The sequence below is a fragment of the Megascapheus bottae genome, chromosome 22 (genome assembly GCF_031878675.1).
Source record: "Megascapheus bottae isolate mThoBot1 chromosome 22, mThoBot2.hap1, whole genome shotgun sequence".
Classification (NCBI taxonomy): Eukaryota; Metazoa; Chordata; class Mammalia; order Rodentia; family Geomyidae; genus Megascapheus; species Megascapheus bottae.
The window spans coordinates 25,854,867-25,876,941 of NC_143530.1; the positions used below are offsets into that span (position 1 = coordinate 25,854,867).

The 22,075-nt window shown below is 35.4% G+C and overlaps 1 protein-coding gene and 1 pseudogene across 1 annotated transcript in view; one reads left to right on the forward strand and one right to left on the reverse strand.

The window, feature by feature from the left end:
- Positions 1-22,075, reverse strand: part of Gmds (GDP-mannose 4,6-dehydratase) — a 550,906-nt gene that overhangs the window by 455,459 nt on the left and 73,372 nt on the right. The window contains exon 2 of the mRNA XM_090356369.1: positions 1,207-1,251. Coding sequence (XP_090212495.1) covers positions 1,207-1,251 — 45 coding nt within the window. The remainder of the gene's footprint in view (positions 1-1,206; positions 1,252-22,075) is intronic.
- Positions 6,000-6,554, forward strand: LOC150048388 (chromobox protein homolog 3 pseudogene; annotated as a pseudogene).

The window sequence follows — 22,075 nt, forward strand, 5'->3', positions numbered from 1 at the left end:
GATAACTATACCTCTTTATGCTTATTCTGCCATGCAAAATTACTCTTGGTTATCATGGCAACATCATCTTATAAAAATATGTGTACAAGGAAGTGGTGCTGTAGTTTAAGTGGTAGAGCACTAAGCTTGAGCACAAAGAGGCTCAGGAACAGCTCTCAGGCCCTGAGTTCAAGCCCCACAATGACCCCCAAAAAATCACTAAAAATATGTGTACATGTGTCATCCTTTCATAATTACACTTGTGTTATTTTAATATTGTAATCTAGAAAACAATAAATACTATATAACAATACAGAGTGGGATAAACAGTTCACTATGACTTTTTATTTGAGACGGGATTTTTTTTGGAGGTTTTTGTTGTTTTGTAATACTGAGGTTTGAACTCAAGACTTTATCCTAAGAGGCTCTCTACATTTGAACCATACTCTCAGCTCCGCTCTATCTTCTTAAAGGCTAAAAGTCAAGGCTCTCAAACAGATTGAGTTAGAGTGAGAAAATTAACTTCCTTTTCTTCAAATCCTATTGGAATCTAGATGCCATGTTCCTTTCTTTTTCCATTTCACCAACTGCAAATTTTTTTACTCAACGTCCTACAATTAGAATAAAAAGACAATAAAACCTATTAAAGCAAACAGTAGCAAGCAGGTCATAACACAGTCCAGTCAATTTCTTAATTCATACACTGCTTACACATGAAAAAACTTTTTAACAAAGTAAAATACACACAATAAAGTACAACAAATTTAATGTAAGACACCATTCTTTGAAGTAAGGGAGAAAACACTGAAGAAGAAAAATAAGTTGATGACAGTTTCCATAAAACTTATAGCTGCCTTTTAGAAAGCAAAAAACTTCCATGTGTAAGTTTTGCATTCAAGCTTGCCAAAGATCAACTTGATTTTTATTACTCTGTGAAATTTTCAAATTAACTGATTTCATAATTAATGGGACATTTTATGTAACCATTACATCATAAATTAGCCTTCATAATATTACAGGGGGGATGTGACATCATCAAGGCTTACCAGAAGATAGCACAATGAGCTGGTGGTATGCTATATAATATGCACAGTGGCAATGTCTGCCACAAAATTCTTATGTGTTATCAGAGTTTCCCCAGAGGGTACACTCAGAAGCACTCAGCAGAAGCAAACTGTTGGATCCCAATGGCTCCCTAACTACTGGCCCACTGAGTCAGTTACTTACCTCATAGCCTTTTTCTAGCAGGAACTCAGCCAAGTATGAACCATCCTAGGAAGAGAGACAAAATTGGAAAATGTTAGGCCAAGAGTAGCTAATATAAAAAGATGGTCTATATTAAGGATTTCGAGGAAAGCATTTAAAGAGCTATTTGAACTAGAATTAAGGATCATGAGGAGAAAAAAGTAATAATGAGAATATGTATTACATAGCATCCCACAGAATATTCTTCTAGAGAGTAACAGTAGATAAAGGAAGAAATTGAAATATACAGAAGAATCAGAGGCAACATCAATGTAGAAATCTTGCACAAACTGAAATAGAATGACAAGGCAATACATGTAATGGATACACATTGTGGTTCATAAATTTCCAACAGAGTGAACCATTTCAGTTTTTAAGAGTGACAAGCACATGTTTGTATCATATGTACATCTGCTGTAAACATATATTGAGAACATCCTTTTGATTGTTTCTAGAATAAAGTGTTGTCATTGATAATGGATATGCACCAGAAGAAACTAAAAAAAAAAAACTTCCAACAGCTTTCTTCTGTTTTCTTAACTATTCTAGTTTGTAGACTCACAGAGAAGAGAAAGGGTTTGACATGTGCATGGTTGTTACATACACAATATGTTAACATCAGGAAACTGATCAATTCAGGCCAACACAAGCCAGGTTGGCCAACATGACCATTGGAAATGATGGCACTATTGTTGTTAATAACAATATAATAATAATAATAATAAACTCATCAATCAATCAATCAATGAGAAAACAGCTTTATAGAAAAGTTTTTGTAAAAAGAGAATAATTTGATAATTAGTTAGAAAGACCTGTTAAATGGTTGATGTTAAGGAGAAGTTTTTCATGTGTTATAATCTCTTGGAATAAAAACTTAAGTGTTGTACTATACTTATAAAGAATGTTTAAAAAAAATAAACTAACAAAGGCAGAAGTGACTGTGCTAAAGATCCCCTGGGTGGGAAGATGTGTGATTATTCACAAAGCTGATGTAAAACAGACCTGACCAGTACTGAACCCTGTCAATAGGTCTTGTTCTTCTCACCCAGGCCACTTCTCAAACTTTCCAACTACACTGGAACATTCTGAACTAGCAGTGGCACTTGCTTCCTCTTCACTTCCTTGCCAGCTCTTTCCAGTGATAGGGCCCAGACTGCACAATGAGTGGGAAACAAGCCTAGTGAAGGCTCCTGGTCTCTGGCCCACGGAGCTCAGCTGGTCTCCTCTTCATCCTCCCCACAGTCTCTTGGGGGACACCAGGGAGACATGGTATCTGAGTAAGCAGATGTCCACCAAGTCAGTCGGTTGTTGTTTCTGCCTCCACTTAGAGCACAGGCTGATAGAGAATGTTCCAATCAGAGTAATGTCTGAAAAGTCACACCGAATAAGAACCTCCATTAACTGTCACATTTATCTCCTCTGAAACCAAGAAATGATCAGATTAAATCACTAATTTGTTCAATAAGAATATAATCTGGTATGAAGTCCAGCCTAGATTCAGAGCTTTTACAGAAAATGTTTTAATCAGAGAACTAATACCCCAATTATGATGTTCTTAATTTTGCACGTGGTTTTTGAGGGTATGTATTCTATAATAAACACCATACTGTTTTAGGTAATACTTTAACATATTCAAGACACAGAAATGTTTTCTATCTTAAGACCTTAGTTAAGAAGGCAAGCAATCACTTGGCACTTCAACTCAGTGAAACATAGAAAAGAAGGTTAGCTAGTTTGCCCCACATCACATCAATAGTTACAACAAAGTCCGAACAAGAATCTAAGTCTTCTTTTATTCTAAGCTAAGAAATAACCTGTTCCTTTGATCTCCCCCACCTAGGAGTTACTAAAATATGTCAAAACCCAATAAAGTACTAAAAGACCATAAAGGACTCATTTTCAAACCAACCTGATTCAGTCATTTTCCATTAAGGATGATTTATGGATTAAAGAGTACTTCTAGTTTTAATCAAGTGATCCATAGTGAGAAATCGTGTAATTTTAGAACACTCGAGGGCTAAGAGAAATGAAAAAGGACACAGCATTTGAGATTTTCCAGATCTTGGTTCTGGACACATGCACACCTATAAGGCAGTGCAGAGTTGCTTAGAGGTAGAATTGCCATGGTAGTAGATATGCATTAGAGGAATGTGGCCTCTGCCTATAGTCCAAAACAGCTAAGTTTTGGTTTATCCAGTCTTTTTTTTAATTACACTAAATGCTTCTTAGCTAATGCCACCCCTTTCTTCTCACCCATTTTCCACCTCTTCTATTCTTTAGAGGTCATGGACCTTCATTTTTCATGGAGCACTCTGAAATAACCCAGAAATCATCACATAAAAATTAAAGCATAACCTATGATGGAATACTCTGTTGATATGTTAGATTATATAGATTGATATGTATCTCTGACATACAAAGTCTCAGCTTAATTTTAATTATGTTCTAAAATTTATGTGCCAGTGATTGTATATAGATTCCCTTCTTGAATACTTGTTTATTAAACATGGCATTTGAAATATGATTTGAAATCAGTGTTAATAAAATCTCTTAATATAAAAATTAAAGCATAATTCTAAAAATTTAGTCATATTTTAGTGATATTAAAACTACTTAACACTCCATCTATTTTTTAAGAGCTGGAAGAAATGCAGAAATCCCTCTCCTATTATCCAGGGTTTCTTTTCTGTCTTTCAACACATATATGTTTATAGCCAAGGAGGACGAATAAAAAGGAGCCAATATTACATGCAATTTGATAACCCCTCTAAACTAAACACTAAATCACATTATATTTTCCTGTTAAGGCACTAGTTGGCAGGTTCTTTTAGCAGAATAAGTAAGTAGTATTAGAAAGAAAAATCCATGCCAACTGATCTCAGCATAAGGTCATAGAATATCCCATCTGCATGGCAAGGAAGTGCTCACTTACATGGTCTCCCCTGCTTATCACTAGCATATTCCTGTTCCTTTAATAGGAACTTATCAACTAATTGCAACTATAACCTACTCTAAGAGAACTACAAACAGTTCCATGATAGCAAGAGATGCTGTTTTGAATCAATAACAATTTAACCAGTGGGATATGAAGCATTCAGGGACAAAATATATTCAACAAGTCTTTCACCTGGATCATGTTGGTAACAAATCACTGGATAGAATTTCTGTTAGACTCAGAGAATTCAAAAGACCACAGGGATTAATTAATCCACCTTTTTCATTTTACAAATCAAGAAGTTGTGATTCAAAACCATTAAATTTTTACTGTCCAGTCACACATTGAGAAAATAGCAGAATCTACATCAAAATAAAGAACATGTTTTTTACTGAAACCATAGGTTTTAACTTAGATCACAGAATTATTCCTCACCTCTCAGCTTTTATTTTTTAAATTTTATTGTCAAGATGATGTACAGAGGGTTAAGTAACAGTTACATATGTAAGGTCAAATAGCATTGCCCCTTCCCTCATTTTTCTCCCACTTTCTCTCCCCCAATTCTCCCCCACCCCAAGTTGTAAAGATCATTTTCAACATATTGTCTTTTGAGTACCACTGCTGCACTGGTTCACCTTTGTCCTTTGTCTCATCATTTTGTTGTTGCCCTTCCCGTCCCCAATTCAGGTAAACATATATAAAAGACACAGGGTACCAAAATCAAGTACAGTGACAACAGCATATAAACCAAAGGAGAAAAAAATGAAAGAAATAACAACAACAAAGGAAAACCTCTTGTTTCCATATCTTGGTGTTCATTTAATTTAACCTTACCTTATATGGTCACATGTACATAGCTACTGAGATCCTTTCTTAGGGCTATCCTAGACATATACTATTACAAATGAGGGAAACCACGAAGCCTATGCTTCCATGAGTCTGGCTTACTTCACTTAATATGATTTTTTCCAAGTCTTTCTATTTCCTTACAAATGAGGCAGTATCATTTTGATGGAAGCATAAAATTCCACTGTGCATGTGTGAGTATGAGTGAGTGTGTGTGTGTGTGTATGTGTGTGTACCACATTTTCTTAATCCATTCATCTACTGAGGGGCATCTAGGTTAGTTCCATATGTTAGCTATGGTAATACTGCCTTGAACATGGTTGTGCTGGTAGCTTTAGTATATTCTTGTTTGTGGTCATTTGGGTAAATGCCCCAAAATGGGATTGCTGGGTCATAGAGGAGCTCTATGTCTTTTGAAGAATCTCCACACTTCTTTCCAGAGTGGTTAAACAAGTTTACACTCCAACCAACAGCACAGTAGTGTTCCCCAATGGCCATATACCCACCAGCATTTGTTGTTACTAGATTTCTTGATAAATGACCATTCTAACTGAGGTGAGGTAGAATCTCAAAGCGGTTTTGATTTGCATGTGTTTTATGCCCAGAGATATTGAATATTTCTTCATTTGTCTCCTGCCCTTCTTATTTCCTCTTCAGAGAGGTCTAAATCATTAGTTCACTTATTGGAGAGGTTGTAAGGATTTATTTGGGGGGGGTTAATTTTTTGAGTTCTAAGTGTATTTTAGATATGATGTCCTTGTATGGCTAGCTGGCAATCTACAAGCTCTCTATTTATTTTGCTAGCTATGTCCTTTGCCATGTAGAAGCTCTGTAGTTTAATTCAATCCCATGTATCCAAACTTTCTTTGATTTGTTGTGTTTCTGGTAGATGACAGAATTCTGCTCTTAAAAATACTTAACAAGGGAGATGCTGCTGCTGCACGATAGCGACCAGGAGCATTTGAGTCATAGCTCATCAAGTCTACAATTAAAAATGGCCTCTAACAAAACTACATTGCAAAAAATAGGAAAGAAACAGAATGGAAAGAGTAAAAAAGTTGAAGAAGCAGAGCCTGAAGAATTTGTTGTGGAAAAAGTACTGGACCGACGTGTAGTGAGTGGGAAGGTAGAATATTTCCTGAAGTGGAAGGAATTTACAGATGCTGATAATACTTGGGAACCTGAAGAAAATTTAGATTGTCCAGAATTAATTGAAGCATTTCTTAATTCTCAAAATGCTGGAAAAGAAAAGGATGGTACAAAAAGAAAATCTTGATTATCAGACAGTGAATCTGATGACAGCAAATCAAAGAAAAAAAGAGATACTGCTAACAAACCAAGGGGCTTTGCTAGAGGTCTAGATCCTGAAGGAATAATTGGTGCCACAGACAGCAGTGGAGAATTGATGTTTCTCATGAAATGGAAAGATTCAGATGAAGCTGACTTGGTGCTGGCAAAAGAGGCAAATATGAAGTGTCCTCAGATTGTAATTGCCTTTTATGAAGAGAGACTAACTTGGCATTCTTGTCCAGAAGATGAAGCTCAATAATTGTTTGCATTGTTTTTTTATATATTTATACATATATATTTATAATCTGAGTCTTGGTTTTTGAATTAATGGTGTGAAACAACTACATTCTAATGAAAATCAAGTTGGTTTTGAAAATAGTATTGGGAGTTGTTGAGTTTGGTTTTTTTTTCCCCCTCAATAGCACTGGTTATTTTGAACAAATATAATTTAGGCTTTCTGTAGTTGCTTCCTTTATCAGAAAAGAATATTTAATACCATGGTATATTTCCTCTGTATTCAGGAACAGATTTTTTTTAATAAGGCAACTTTTTCTGGCCATTACTTAATGAGAACAACTTGTCTTTAACTGCTATGTTGAAGGACCATCCTGAATTTTTTTGTATGTGTGTGTGTGTGTGTGTGTGTGTGTGTGTGTGTGTGTGTAAACAAAATACTTACATAGGTAGTTTTTTGTTTCGGAGATTTTGCTTGTTTAGAGGTGTTGGGTATCAGACCCAGAGCCTTAGGACCTTACTGGCCTAAATGAGTGGAGACAATTTTATAATTGTTGACCTACATGCTTTTTTCTTTACCCTAACTCATTCCTAACATGTAGGCTCAATTTTTTTCAGTATTGGGTTAATGGTTCCACAAAAACCAGAAAAACAACTTTGGAGTGATCAGAATGTTACCCAACTGTATATTGTTTACCTTATTTTATAATTGTTGACCTGCATGCTTTTTCTTTACCCTAACTCATTCCTAACATGTAGGCTCAATTTTTTTCAGTATTGGGTTATTGGTTCCACAAGAATCAGAAAAACAACTTTGACTGTCTATCATTTTATATATTTTATCCATTTTCCTATCTGGCTACAATTATGCCAATTGGTTTATTTTTTACAAGTGTTTACATAATGTATAATACTATCTAATTTCGTACGTCCCATATAAGCCAAACATGGTCTTGTTTGTTTGTTGGTTAACTTGTTTTTGGCACAGAAAAGGTGAGACAAAGAATGAACAAATACAGTAACACAGCAGTGATACACACTAGACACTACAGGGAAAAACTAGGAGAGAACGAGGGAAGGGATGACACCTCTATGATAACAATGAAATATATTTTCTTTAAAAAGAATGCCAGGGGCTGGGAGTTTGGCCTAGTAGAAGAGTGCTTGCCTAGTATGCACGAAGACTGGGGTTTGATTTCTCAGTACCACATATATAGAAAAAAGCTGGAAGTGGTGTTGAGGCTCAAGTGGTAGAATGGTAGCCTTGAAAAAGTCCAAGGACAGTGCTCAGGCCCTGACCCCAAGACCAGGACTCACAAAAAATAAAAATAAAAAGAATGCCAAATATGGGTTAGCAAATTTTCAGTGATACAATCCTATAATAACAGGCTGAAATATATGCTCCTTTCAAATTATAAATTAGTATCAATGCTTACTTCGGTTGACAAAAAAGCAAATACCAAATTTTGAACTCCAAGTACATCTGCACAGACTCCCATTAATAATGATAACATTAATTTCAAGAGAAGAAATAATATTCTGTAATTATTCTGTAATAGGAACGCATTTAACAAAATAGGATTAAAGGTTTCAAAAACAAGTAGGTAGAAAAGCCACTGTTCATAAGGTATAGAAAGATAAATTTTAATTTAATGATAGGAGAAACATAAAGTCCAAGAAATGTTTTCAATGTCTTAAAGGTAAATCCAAAGATACAACTCACATATGTCCATGACACGCAGATGCATCAAGGATGGAGTCCAATACTTATCTTCACATGAATAAAAGCCTGGGCTGTGAAATATCAGCCACTGGCTTTCTTTTCTTGTGTAAGCTATTTCAGCTTGAACTGTTTATCTCCCTCTTCCTCTATAACACACACCATTCTTGTCATTTATATTGAATTTTTCAATTGTTAAGAGGAAAAACTCCTTTTGTGAACCTCTACTCCAATGATCACCAATATTAACAATGGACACACCCAGCACTTTGTATATCTTTGGATATCTATGCTACACATCTCCATATGTTCCATATCTATCAACTCTATCATTGCAAAAACCCTATGAGAGGGGCCGGGAGTTTGGCCTAGTGGTAGAGTGCTTGCCTAGCATGCTTGAAGACCTGGGTTAGATTCCTCGGTACCACATACATAGAAAAAAGCCAGAAATGGTGCTGAGGCTCAAGTGGTAGAGCTCTAGCCTAAAGAAAGTCCAAGGACAGTGCTCAGGCCCAAGCTGAAGCCCACTACTGGCAAAAAACAAAAACAAAACAAAAAAAAAACCCTATGAGACTGTTAGTTAATACTTCCATTTTACAAAAGGGCAACCAAGTAAAATTGAGACTCCTCCCAAAATCTTAGACCTAGACAAAGGATTAAGTAAGAAGAACTTGTAATGAAGCATTTACTTGATGATTAGCCTCATTAATAGGCATCATCACTCCACAATGATGGACATACAGATTTTTTTTAATTGTAAAGTTAATGAACAGAGAGGCTACAGTTAAATAAGGAAATGAGTAAAATTCTTGTGGAACATTGTTACTCCCTCTCGTTTTCTCATGCCATTCCTTTCCCCCAGCTCCCTTTCCCCTCAAGTTGTAAAGTTCATTTCCAACACAGTGTCTCCTAAACATCACCATTACATTGGTTCCTCCTTTGTCCTTAGTCTCATCATTTCTGCAATTCTTATCCTATCCCCAAATCAGATAAACTTTGCATTGTACCAAAATAAAAAATAGTGACAACAAAGGATACACCAAAGGAAAAATAAAAAGCAGAAGAAAAATAGAAGTAACTGTATACAGTACACTAAGGAAAATATCTCATTTCCATATCTTGTAGTTCATTTTGATTAGCATTCATTAATATGCTTCATTTAATATGATTTTTTCATAAATTTTAGTATGATAATATTTATCTTCTATAGACTCTACTAACAATGAAAAGTGAGTTGAATTAGTGAATATCAAACACTCATTTGGACTTTAGGTATTATAGAATAGAGAGGAACAGGAAGGAAATAAGAGATTTAGTCCCTGCTCTATTGCTCTGAGAAGTATCTGGGCAACCAGGCATTTCCTGGCCTAGATAACATTATGGTTCAACACTGGCTGAGCCCACCAGATTTCACACACATCAGCACAGCACACGTGGACAGGATGAGAATAAAAGCAGGTGACCTGTCCAGCTAAAGCAAAACGTCCTGCTATCGGGGAACAGCAGCAGATGAGTCATAGACAGAGGGTAGCAAGGCTTTGTGGATTAAAGAAAAGCTATGAAATACTATCACACTGACCTCTTTATCCCGGATGGCACAATGCCCTGGAGAAATAAATCATTCCACTTGGCATGAAATCAAGGATGGAAAAAAACGGAGGAAATGCAAGAAATATATCCCTGTCGAAAATCCTGTTGATGATCTGCCTATCTGACCAGTTCAGTGCTGGCTAAATAATTAATATGGAGTTTAAAACAACATAAGAATAAAGTTTTTACTAAGCAGGGCTTCAAATATATATTACTAATGACTTGTAGAACAATAAGGACACTGTTACCAGCAAACTGAATGCTTTAATATTTCTTTATACTATAGCAAATAGCTATAATTATATAAAAAACAAAAGTAACTCAAATTTTACAAATTAGTTCTTTTCTCTTTTCTTATCCCTTTTCCCTTATCTTTTTTTAATTTTATTTTTATTTTTTTGCCAATCCTGGGGCTTGAACTCAGGCCCTGAGCACTGTCCATGGGCTTTTTCAAGGCTAGAACTCTACGACATTAGCCACAGCACGTTCTGGCTTTTTTTGTATATGTGGTACCAAGGAATTTGAACCTGGATCTTCATGCATGTTAGGCAAGCACTCTACCACTAGGCCTCTTGGCCTCCCTTATCTTACATATGTGACAGTCTAAAGCACATATTCTAATCACTCAAGTGACTTACATGTAGGAAATAATGTTTTGCATTTACTCTTACTCGGACAGAGCAGCACTGTTTCCAGTGTTCAAAACCATGCTAATTAAACATTTACAGTTTTCTTATGTCTTTAAGGTTGGAACAAAAAATTTCACACTGAAAGGGGAATTATGAAATTTTAGCATTAACTTGATTTATTAATACTTCCTCATGCATTTTTTCATAATTTCTTTCCTGGCTAAAGAAGAAGGACAAAAAGGGTTTTTTGTGTTTTTTTTTTCATTTGTGACTTTAAGTAATACAAATAAATAACAAAAATATAAATATAGAAAAAATATAAATATTATTTTGAACACATTCATCGAATATACTGCTGCTAAACTATCACTGTTGGTTAATTGTAAGCTTTAATTGCTTACAAATATTCTTGAGTCTTTTAACTCAATTTCTTTCAGGTATATAATTAATCAGGTATATAATTAATTACCAGCTAAGACTGCTCTATAAACATGTACATATCATGATAGAAAAATGTCACTGACTGGCTTTTTAGTATATTTCAATTCTACTCTGAACCTATGGGAATATTATAAAACAATAAAGGAAGATGCAACCTAAGAACTAATTTGTGTAGATGGGAACATAGTTTACTAGTAGATCCTTAACTAGCATATACAAGGCCCTGGGGTCAAAAATAACAAGAAAATCACAAAAACACAGTAACTTTAAATCATTTAAAAGATAGATGAAATTTAATTGTCTGTATATGAGTGTAAATATGTGTAAGCATTCACCCTGAAAGCTGCAAATGAGAAAACTAGCAATATTACCTAATATATGTAGTGTTGAGTGAAGAATACAAATTATTTATTCTAGGGAGGACAAAGAATGTTAGTTTCACTGGGAAGAGTTGTCCCAGGGTAGGTTCAGCTGGTAAAATTTAATTTTGTAGGCAAGTACAGGTCTATTTACTCCTTAGGTGATACTAGGTTTATTGTATATTATGGTTGTGCCACTTTGACAATATCCAAAACACATCTGGAGAAAGGAAAAGATCACATATTTTAAGTATGTTCTACCATACTTGCAGTCTGTTTTCTAGTGTTACTGTGTTTAGGGCTGTACAACCCAGATTTGTGTCAGTGCCAACATACAGATGGGTAGAGAAAAGCACAAAACTGTTAGCAAAATACTGCAATTACAGTTCAAACATCCACAGAACTAATGTTTTGTCTTTTATTTTGTTGTGCTTTCTTACACCAACAGCAGTGAAGGCTTAAATCGTATCCAACCATATACTTCTTTAAATCTGTACTTAATTAGATTAGTAGAAACATGTCCAAGATTCTGCTGACAAGACCAGAGCTTTTAGAAGAAAGACTCTTTAGGTGAGGAATATGACCCTCCCTATTAGGAACTGAATACTTCCCCTTATCTTGGTCTCTGAAACATAACCTAAATTTCCCACGTTGCAAGGACGTAGGGCTGAAAAAAATGCTTAATTAACTTCAGTTATAGAACTTACAGTGCAAATTTTGTGATTCTAAATAATCTGACAACGAGCATCTTTTGGTCGAATCTTTTGTCTTTTTCTTTTATTTATTTATTTTTTTGGGGGGGAAGGAGGGGAAAATGTGCTGGTAATGAGGCTTGAATTCAGAGCTTAGTTTTTTTCACTCAAAGCTGGTGTTCTACCATTTGAGCCATATTTCCACTTCTGGCTTTTTGCTAGTTAACCAGAAATAGGAATCTCACAGCTTATCTGATCAGGACAGCTTAAACCAAGACCATATCTTAGCCTCCTGAGTACTCAGTACAGATATGAGGTACAAGTGTCCAGCTCCAAATGTTAGTAGTACTATTATTGTTATTGAACTACTAATAATACTTAAACTGGTCCTGCTTCCAGCTGCTCTCTCTTCTGAAGTTTGTAATTTTTGTTATTGGTGATGTTGGTTGTGGAGCATGAATTCAGAGACTGAGCATTGCCGCTGGGTTCTTTCACTCAACGATGTACCACTTTGAGCCACAATTCTACTCCAGTTTTTGAGTAGTTAATTGGGTAAGAATCTCATAGACTTTTTTGCCCAGGATAGCTTTGAATTGTGATCCTCAGATCACAGTCTTCTAGCTAGGATTACAAACATGAACCACCAGGGCCCAGGTTGAAATTTGTAATTTGTTTGGAGAAATCTGACTATTTTTATATATTTGAATTATACATTTAAGCTACAACCTCTTATAGGTAGGTTTAAGTCAACCTAATATTAAAGTATATATGATTATCAAAGAACTTTTTGTTTCTATCAAAATAATTTGATTTAAATAACTATTTCCTTTCAGTTGCTAAGAACTCTAAAGTATTTTTTCCAGTTGCATTTCATATATTTCTGGTGTAGCTGATACTATTTTTATTTTTCCTGGTTAGAAAATTAAAATTCAGAAATCTTACATCCTTTGTATACAGTAACAGGGAATTTGACATAATATAAACCAATTTATCCAATCCTAACAGCAGCATTATTTCTACAATAATTGTATGTCAATAAAGATAAAAATATTTCAACCAATATAAAATTCCATAACAGCTTTTAATGTTATTGTTTTCAAGTGGAGGTAAATAGAGGAATGAACGCAGGAGGTGGGGAAAAACACAGCATAAAATTCAATACATATCCTATGAAACTAGGAAAACTGAAGGGAAGGAATGGGGAGAATGATAGAGAGGAATTGTATCAATCAAGATGCACTGTATTCATAAACTGAGTTGTTAAATAGTAACTCCTTTGTACAACTACTTACAGATAATAAACATTTAATTTTCAAAACCATTGCTCAAACTAATCCTTCTACTAAGTAGATTAAACAAATGCTATTACAAATGTATATAATAGAGACAGTCCATGCACTCATTCAATGAGATCTCTATCGCTAGTTTTAAAAAATAATGCAAGTGCACAATTAGCACTAAATTATAATGGACTTATAATTTAGTAGAAACACAAGGAAACAACTCATCATCATTATTATCATTATCATTATCATCATCATCATCATCATCATCACAAGAAGGTGGATCCAAACAACATGATTCCAACAATAAGACTCCTTTCATCAAGCTACCCACAGACATACTTTTCATGCTTACATGCAGTGCTGCAATAATAACTGACTTAAAAGCTTTCACTGTTGTGCTAAACTAGGAGTGAACTTCAAAACACTGAAAAAGCTCTGCAGCACAGGCACTAACCCACCACAATGGCTGCCAGTTTACATCCTGGTAAAGAAGGTACCTGGCCAGCTGTGTTTTAGTCTTCATTTATAACTGTTAACACAGACTTATAGTTGAATATATTCTTTTTGCATAAAAGATCTCATTTAATATTATTTTGAAGATATCAGAATACCAAGTTCTCTTTAGACATTGAATTTTGATTATATATATTTTTTGCCAGTCCTGGGCCTTGAACTAAGGGCCTGAGCACTGTCCTTGGGCTTTCTCAAGGCTAGAGCTCTGCCACTTGAGCCACAGAAACACTTCCAGCTTTTTTACTATGCATGTGGTACCAAGCAATCAAAAGTCTTAGTGAGTGCTAAGCAAGCACTCCACCATGAGGCCAAACTCCCAGCCCAATGATTATATTTTTTAAAAAGACATTGTTTGGCTGCACGTGTGACCTTGTGGTAAAATGCTTGCCTCGCATGCATGAAGCCCTGAGTTCCATTCCTTGGGTACCACATACACAGAAAGGCAAACAGTGGCACTGTGGCTCAAGTGGCAGAGTGCTAGCTTTGAGCAAAGTGTCAAAAGACAGTGCCCAGGCCCTGAGTTCAAGTCCCAGGACTGGTTTAAAGAGAAGGGGGGGGCATTGTTAATTTATATTTTATTTAAGTACATACAACTGAGTAAGAATAAAATATAATAATATATAAAGAATCAAAATATAGACCAAAGGAAAATTAAAAAATTAGACCACTTTGTAGCCAGTGTATTATAAGTGAGCATTATTTCAGGCAATAGAATGATCACACTATATATTCTACTACTGAAGAGTCCAGAATACTAAAAGAATATTATACATGAGTGTTTGCAATTATTCATTTGTTTGGATAAAAATGTCCCATGAATTTATAGCAATCTCAGAGCAAGGAAGTGGAACCATACATTATTTTTAAATGATTTAAAGATATTTATAATATACCAGACATTACAACTATAATATTAATGATGTTCAAATATGGATGGTCTGGGAAAAATTACAAAAAGCTGAAATATTAGGACTGACCTGTAAAAAAGTAAGTTACTTTCATCCAAATCTGAATTTCCAAACTAGTTTCCAATTACTTTTTAAAATATTTACTTCAAAAATAATTGAGAGCCAGGCACAGTGGCTCATGCCTGTAATCCTAGCTACTCAGGAGGCTGAGATCTGAGGATTAAGGTTCAAAGCCAACCCGGGCACAAAAGGACCTGAAACTCTTATTTCCAAATTAACCTCTAGAAAATGAGAAGTGGGGCTTGGTTCAGGGTAGGGCAGTAGCCTTGAGCTGAAGAGCTCAAGGACAGCGCCCAGACCGAGTTCAAGCCCCATGCCCCCCACCCAAAAAATAATAATAATAATTGAGACCCCAATTTCATGGCCTGTATCTAAAATTTTGGCTGATTGGGATATAAAACATCTAATTTAACATAACTAAAAAATATATGGGAGATATTTATATAAAATTAAATCTTACATTAAAAAATAAGAAAAAAATTTAGCATCATCAAATATTGAATCTTTAACAACAGCGTCTAAGATTATTTAATTATTTCAACCATTCAGTAGTCCAGTATACTTAGAAGACTGAGTTGAATACATTATTAAGCATACAGGGCTGGGAGTTTGGCCTAGTGGTAGAGTGCTTGCTTGCCTAGCATTCATGAAGGCCTGGGTTCGATTCCTTGGTACCACATACATAGAAAAAAGCTGGAAGTGGTGCTGTTGGTCAAGTGATAGCCTTGAGAAAAGTCCAAGGACAGTGAACAGGCCCTGAGTTCAAGCCCCACGACTGGCCAAAAAAATAATTATTAAGCATACAAACACAATACAAACTTCCATATCAAAAGGTTTTACAAAGTTATTCTTGAGATAATAAAAAACTGAAATTATTGTTCATGGTTTCAAGTATTTAAAGAAATAAACACTATGGCAAAGGTCTATTTTATTTGTATTTTCCAATCTTTCTCTGTGTATTTGATACCTATGTCTTTGACTTCTTTCCCTGTTTCTTCCTGCATTTAATATTACGCAGCTCCTTATGTTGCTAAGTGAAATACTGCTTGCCTGCATTCACTTACACTTCACTTATGGGGAATTATAGTCTAATTATAATATATATAGAACCTTTTACTTTCCCAAAGCACTCAAAACATCGCATTCCCATGATTGAGTAAACATTTGAGAAAAACAAATTACTTAAGAAATTCAAGACATTCATTTAAAAAAGTTAACAATTGAATATAGATTCTACACAGGCAGAAATAATACTATGTAGAAACTCTTTATTTGAACTGAGAATGGGTCCTCTGGCTTGGAAACCCACAAAAAGGAAGGGAAGGATGACCAGGTAAGCTAGAAGCCACTTTCCAAATACTGGGCTTCTAACCACAAAGGGCCAGCAGCCACACACAGTGACCATGCTTGCCGAGGCTGCCAGCTCTGAAACATCTACAAACGACTGCAAGCCAAGAAGTCTGGATTTGGTTTTGGTTGTGTGTGCTCTCCCATTCATACTTTCCATTTTCTCTTCCCTTCTCCTTCTCTCTCCCTCTCTCTCTCTAGTCCTCTCTCTCTTTCTAAACTCTGAACTATCTTGCTTGCCCTCTTTCCTCAGTCCCCTTCCTTTAGCACACATTTTGATCCCTCTGGTTTTAGGCTAGTAATGTACATTTGATAGCAACTGATAATGCCCCCAAACAGGTATATAAGACAAAAGAGAAAATAACTATGTTCATATAAGAAGAGCTTATTTAACAAACAATGTATCAGGCTACAAACAGTATCTGTAATAATTTGTATTTTATATTCACAAGTTTTTATGTTGAAATCCCAACTCCCTGTACCTCAGAATGTGACCAACTTTGAAAACAGGATCACTGGAGTTGAAGTTAGTTAAAATGTGGTTTTGACTACCCTAACTTGTCTCTAATCCAAAATGACTGGAGTTGGCAATGTATGTTCCTGGGCGGGAGAATGGGAGAAAAGGGAAGAAGGCATCAATAAATACAAGACATTTCTACTAAATTGGTTGCCAGGTCAGGGAGCTATGGAAGGATTTGGGAGATCCTCCCACACACTGGGTCTTTCATATTCCTGTGACATTCAGGTCTCCAGCTCCTTAAATAACTTTGAGACATTACCAGTCTACCCAGGGTTCTTCAAAATAAAGCTGAAAAAATAGGCCTATCTGAATAAACCTAAACTTTTAAATGAAGGAATCGTAATTCTCCCCTTAACTATCATCTCCATTCCCAAAAGTCTAACCAAATTTAAAAAAGAAAAACATTTTAATATACACATTCCATGTTCTGGTTCTAATTCTTCCCTGCCATGTTTGTTTTTCACTCATTCTTGTGTTCAACATGATTAGGCCAATTTTAAGGATATGGACATGGAGTTGAAGAAGTGAGGTCGGGCTTGCACAGCTACAAAGAGGCAAAAATAAAGATATAGAATCAGATCTTTATTCCTTTAGGTGAGGGTCATTCAGGTGCAGCCAACAACAAAATTAAAATTACAGGAGAGGTTCAAGAAAAGGTTTATTATTCTCAAAGGTCCTAGAGATAGTAGGCACAGCCAGCCACACAGGGCCATATTAGAAAGCTTCAAAAGAACAACAGGGGTGGTGGACAAAAACATGAGAAGGGGTATCGAGGTTCGAAGTAATGCACCCATTACCTGACAAATGTAATTGTAATCCCCTCTATATATTATCCGGACATTAAAATACAATAAAAAAGAATAAAACTCCTTAAGGGGAAAAAATAAAGAAAAAGAACAACATTGAGATAAGAGCCAAAGCAAAAGCTCTTCCTGAGATTGCCTGGAATGGCAATGCAGATCAAAGTTATCAATTTAGGATTGGCTATTGTGAACTATCTCGGGGGACTCTTGGCTAAAAGGGTCGTATCTAGTTGCAGAGTATTTGATCCAGGAGGAAATATGGGCCTTCTAAAGTACATGGGACAGACAGAAGAGAAAATACAGGGTAGTTCCATACCTAAGGCATGCTCATAGCTAAACTCTTGCTATATCTAAGCAACTAGCCCCAGGAGAGGCTGTCTCTCCTCATCCAGGAAGGGATTGGGGTTTGGTTTTTTAAATGTCAAAATATCATAAATATAAGAAAGATAAATATAATACAGTACACCAAACTATCTAACTTGAAGCCTTCAACCACTGTCCTGCTATGTCCCTAACATAGTGATAGTGAGACACCAGAACAGGCACCAAAATACTTGCCTGGAAGTATAAGAAAATATCAGAAAGAAAAAAAAAAGACAGCATTTAAAGTGAGTACTGAAGGCAAACTGAGAACTTAAATGAAGATAAAAGGCAAGAAAGATTTCTAGGCACACAGACTAAAGGCACGTTGGCCCACCTACTTAGACACAAATGCCTTGATATTACCAGAGAGAAGGTTCTAGGAGAACACAGTAGATAAGGATGGAGAATAGAGTAAGGGTTGGGGTTTAAGGAACAAGAGTCCGAATTTTCAATTTTTTCATTAGATTACTAGTAGTAGGAACAGATGTGTCATTTTAGCTCAGTTCCTCAAGTGTTTATTGAATATAGTCCACACATATAAGCAAAAGGAAACATTTAGTAGCCAGAATGTATTTTTCATCCTAAATACCAATTTAAAAAACAAACTAATAGAACTAGCAGCAAATGTACTAGCGAGCATGTTACAGAACATGAATATAAAATGCCAGAAATCATCTGAATGTTCCCAATGTGATTTTTTTTTATTTGGTATGAATACAAATATGGACCCCAAGATTTCATGTGCTAGAAGCACTACTATGTGGCAGTACTAAGAGATAATGTAACCTTTAAGAGGTGAAGCCTAGTGGAAAGTAGTTAGGTCACTGAAAGCTCTGACCTTAGAAAGGATAAATGTTAGTATCAAAAACTGATTCTTTTAGCCTAATTTGTTTTAAAATAAAACCATCCCCAGTGTTTGACCTCTGCTCCACATAACAACTTCCCTTTCCACTTCTTTATGATGTTGTAACATAGCAAAGAGAGCCTTTCCCAAAGACAAAAAAAGATAAACCCACCCAACCTTAAACTTTCAATCTCAAAATTGTGAGCAAAATTTACTTCCATTTGTGAGTAGGGATTCACGTATTTTGTTAAAACAGAAAGTGGATTAATATCATTGTCTTCATTACCAGAGAAATAAATGCACATTAAACATGTTGCACTTTAGCCAAAGTTTAAACATCTATCAAAATCAATTATTAGCAAAGATGTATTCTTGTACACAATGATATAAGACATATGCTGTGCACTGTTACTTGGATGGTAAATTGGGAGGAAAAAAAAACTTTGCAGGACAGTAATTATTTTCTAGTACTTAAGCTATTCATATGCCCTAAGATGTATATTAGGACATGAAAGCGGGTAAGTACTTACACATAAAAGATAGGCTATTTGAGAGGGGTCCAGTGATTCACTCCTACCTATTCAGAAAGTTAAGATCTCAGAATCTCAGTTGGAAGCCAACCCACATAGAAGAGCCCAAAAGACTGTTATATCAGGCTGGGAATATGGCTTATTGATAAAGTGCTTGCCTAGCATGCATGAAGCCCTGTGTTCAATTCCTCAGTACCATATAAACAGAAAAAGCCAAAAGTGGCACTGTAACTTAAGTGTAGTTTTTTGCCTTGAGCAAAAGCAGCTTGGGGATAGTGACCAGGAACTGAGTTCAAGCCCCAGAACTGGCAAAAGAAAAAAATATATGTCCAATTAACTACCCAAAAACAGCTGTAAGTGAAACTGTAGCTCAAGTGGCAGATAGAGTGCTAGCCTTAAGCAAAAAAAAAAAAAAACAGACAAATAACCCTCAGAGACAGTGTCCAGGGTCTAAATTAAAACCTCAGGACTAGCATTTTTAAAAAATAGGCTATTTGAATAGTTATGAACAAATTATCATGAAAAGATGATATGTAGTTCTAGGCATTTTGACTTTTAGGAAATAATGAAATGTTCAATGAACAAATCCAGTAGGAAATCTCTGGTTATATAAGACTGGAATTTAATTAAATTACACAATTTTTCATGTCATCTGTGGCTCTTAAAGCTTTACAATTCCGATAACATCTGAAAAAGTCAACCAACTTAACTCCTTCAGGTAATCTACTATAATTTACTTCTTTCCTTAACTATTCAAATACTGTATTAATTTTTTTTATTATTTTGGGGTTCTTAGTTCGTCAAAATAGGTTCCTATAAGAGCAAGACAAAGTATTTTTCTTCTTTCCTCAGAATGTGTTCCACTACAGTACTACTACTGATAAGTAGTTTTATTTCTCCTACTAATCTTAAAAGACAAATAAGAATTAACTATTGGGCAAAATCTGTCAAGAAAGTACACTGTAAAGCTACAATCACTGTTTAACAGTTCTCCCCTCTAGGGTTGTATCTACATCTAGCTATAGAATTCAAAGTGTGTTCGTGGTATACTGTATATACATTTATTTGTTAAAGGGAAGGTAAGGGGGAAACAAGGTAAGTGTGAGGGGGTGAGGGAAGGGAAAGTGGTTAAAACATGGGAAGGGGTAACGATGTTCAAGAAGCAATGTACCTACTACCTGATGAATCTAACTGTAAGCCCTCTGTACCTCATCCCAGCAATAAAGTAAATAATTAATCAATTAAAAAAGAAAGTACTCTTTAATTTTTGAGCTGACCCTTTGAAGACATAATGAAATTTCAGTAGCAGAAATGAAAGAAATATTCTTCATTAGAAGGACTGCTGTGTCCCAAGAGTATGAAGAAGACTTAGAAGAGGAAGTCACTAACAGGCAAAGTATGTCATTACCTGACATCAATAAACCAAAAGAAAAAAAAAATGAAAGCCCCATCTGACCTGTACTTACCTGGTGCTTCTTAAATTAATTTTAAAATGCCTACTGCTTTATGGTATTTTGGAGTTAGGGTCAATATTTTAAAATAAAGAGAAAAACAGAACATTGGAAAACTGAGTTTTGATGAAACCTTTAAAAAAAAACTTACTGGTCGACATAAATGAGAAAATGATGGTCTGAAACAAATCTTGACAATAATCAAAATGGTAATCATTTAAATCTCTGACAGAGCAGACTGCCAAAAGCAGGAAACCAATCCCAGCTTGTCCTCACTCTCACACATGTAAAGAGTCCTTAATTTCAGTGGTACGTGACATTGGTTGCTAGCCCAGAAGAGATTCATGAGGCTCTGAGCCTAAAGTTTCCAGTGGCTTGGTCCAAAAAGGGTATTTGACAATGCTCCAAATGGGGAAGAAAGACCCAGACATCAGATTACTGTAATTTTGAAACCTTGGCATTGATTATCTCTAGTCTGGCACAAGGACACTGGAAACCTCTGCATCATTCCCAGATCATCACTCTAGATCTCTCTGCATTTATCAATTTGCTCCTCCCCTGCCCACCCACATGTTATCATCATCTATCAAATAAGAATAGCAATGATGTACCTTTGACAGGGTTTTCTTAATAAGGTATTTACAAATTAGATCATGCTACAAAACAACTTTTCTCTAATATTCTCAAAAAAGTACATAAAAATATAATTCATCAACTTACAAACTAAAAGCACTTATATTTTATGCCAAATGAAGGATGTGCTACTCACAAGTTTTCTTAACAAAATATTTATATTTCAAGTTATATTTGAAAAATATTAGAAGCATTTCACATTTAGAAGAATCCTGCATAAAATCCTATTATATATTAAACCTTCTTAATAGGGCACCAACACCATAGAATTAAATTTGCTTTCTCAGACCAGTGTTGGAAAACACATTTTTACTTATTCTGGAAACACTTTCACAGTTTTGTCAGACGTTGAATGAGAAATGGGTAAAAAAATCTTTTCAAACACATTTTAGAGTAGTAAAACCTTAAGTTTCTTTCTAGAAAGGCTGATCCAAAATAAATTAAATGCTGGTGTGACTAAGCCAAATGTGGTAAATTCAAATTTGTAGTGTGAAAACCTCTAGTTAATGGATCTATTCCATGATTCAATATGTACTTTGAAATCATAAGTAAGAGAACAACATACAAATACAAGACTTAAATGTATCCTCCTCTAGTCTCTGGTCCAGAGTTGGTGTTAGTAGTCCTGACAGCAGACTTGTTATCACACTCTGGCATGTAAAAGCATTGACATTTAGGAAGCTAAACCCCAGAGATTTGAGTAAACTAATAGAGAGTACTACTCACAAATATGCAGAATTACAGTAGAACGTAAGGTGAGAGACTAGCCACCTGCTGGAACACAGTACTTACACAGTGCTTACACACCTCAAAAGCATCATGCTAGAATCTCAGAACACACTGAGATCCCCTGCACG